This window comes from Elephantulus edwardii, unplaced genomic scaffold, assembly GCF_000299155.1.
Source record: "Elephantulus edwardii isolate Elephantulus edwardi_28Jun2011 unplaced genomic scaffold, EleEdw1.0 scaffold00242, whole genome shotgun sequence".
Taxonomy (NCBI): domain Eukaryota; kingdom Metazoa; phylum Chordata; class Mammalia; order Macroscelidea; family Macroscelididae; genus Elephantulus; species Elephantulus edwardii.
Window position 1 is genome coordinate 4,185,222 of NW_006399992.1, and position 1,440 is coordinate 4,186,661.

Genomic DNA, 1,440 nt, shown 5'->3' on the forward strand with positions numbered 1-1,440 from the left:
TTCCCATAGAAGAAAAGGCTGTGGACGTGTGAAACTGAGTCATTGGGCAATGTGGATTGATACACTCAGTACAGGACAGAAAACCTATGTAACATAAGAGGTTCTTAAAGGCTCTGTTGAGTTAGAAAAATGGCTAAAGTTGGCAAGAGGGAAGCCCAAGTTTGCTTACCCTTAGTGCTTACTGTTCTTTTAGGTTTTAAAGAGGAAAAAATCTTGACCAAATACGGTACTGAAGTGTTCTTCTCTTTGTGAAATAATTTTATCACCACATTAAATCAGAAACGCATAAAACCTTCAGAATTTTTCTTTTTCTGTTATAGGCTGTTTTTGAAATGCATTTTGCAAATATCAAAAGCGAGCTTCTTGAGAATAGGACTGTATGTTACAGCAATACAGAGAATATGAAAAGCTTTGGTAGAGAAAGCAGTAGTAACTCTTCCTCTGAAGATAACGCTTCTAATGATTCTGAAGATGAACATGCTCAACGTATTGCAAAGCTTCAGGAGCAGGTATTTGACTTTATCTATTTTTCTTTCTGTGAACTTCTACTGCTAGGTTAATTATAAAATCTTTTGGGGAGCTCTGGTGGCCTAGTGGCAAGAAGCTGCACTACAATCTCAGAGGCTCATGGTTCAAATCCATCAGATGCTCTGCCGGGGAAGGAGGGACAATCTTCTTCTGTACCAGTCAGATCTGATTTGACGGTACACACATAAATAATGAAATAAAAAAAATTTAAAAAAATCTTTTGTGTAGATGAAAAAGCACTTATTTAGACCACTTAGCCTTATTAATTATGGCTTTATTTATTTATTGACACATTCATAATGTTTAATAGTCTTTTGTACACAAAAACCACTGTATCTTAAAGTTCTGTTATTTGTATCAATAACTACAAGAAGGGAGCTCTGTTGGTATAGTCCATCAGATCAATTCTGAATAATAATTGCTTATTGAAAACATGAAGCTAACAAGAAATGTATTCTTGTGCTATTACAGATTGATCGGCAAGTCTGTGGTTTGAGCACAAGATAATGTGTATAGGTTAATGTATGCCGCTCAAAACAATGAATTTGTGAAATAAAGTAGAAATTGGAAGGGAATCTAATTTGAATTTCACAAAGGATACTCTTATTTTGTGATTGCCTTAATTTTTCTCTAGTGTCTTTAATTATTTAGAGTCATAAGTACTTAAAGACTTTTATTCCTTTATAAACTTAAAACAGTTCATCAACAATTGCAGGTTCTGTCCAAACCACCCCTCCATAAGGCGGAGAAGAAGGAGAAGGAGACATCCAAAATGGAAAACAAAAAAGAAAAGTGTAATGACATTGAAGAAAATCCAAGGAAAAAGATTAAGCAAATGAATACATTTAAACAAAGTAATCTAAAGTCCAGAAATAACAGGTAAGTTTCTTTTTCTACAGATTTTTTAGATAA

The 1,440-nt window shown here is 33.9% G+C and overlaps 1 protein-coding gene across 1 annotated transcript in view; it reads left to right on the top strand.

Annotated features, from left to right (window-relative positions):
• Positions 1-1,440, top strand: part of LOC102864006 (bromodomain testis-specific protein-like) — a gene marked incomplete at its 3' end in the record, with an annotated part of 66,280 nt that overhangs the window by 24,863 nt on the left and 39,977 nt on the right. The window contains exon 3 of the mRNA XM_006898969.1: positions 321-509. Within this exon, the coding sequence (XP_006899031.1) occupies positions 321-509 (189 nt within the window). The remainder of the gene's footprint in view (positions 1-320; positions 510-1,440) is intronic.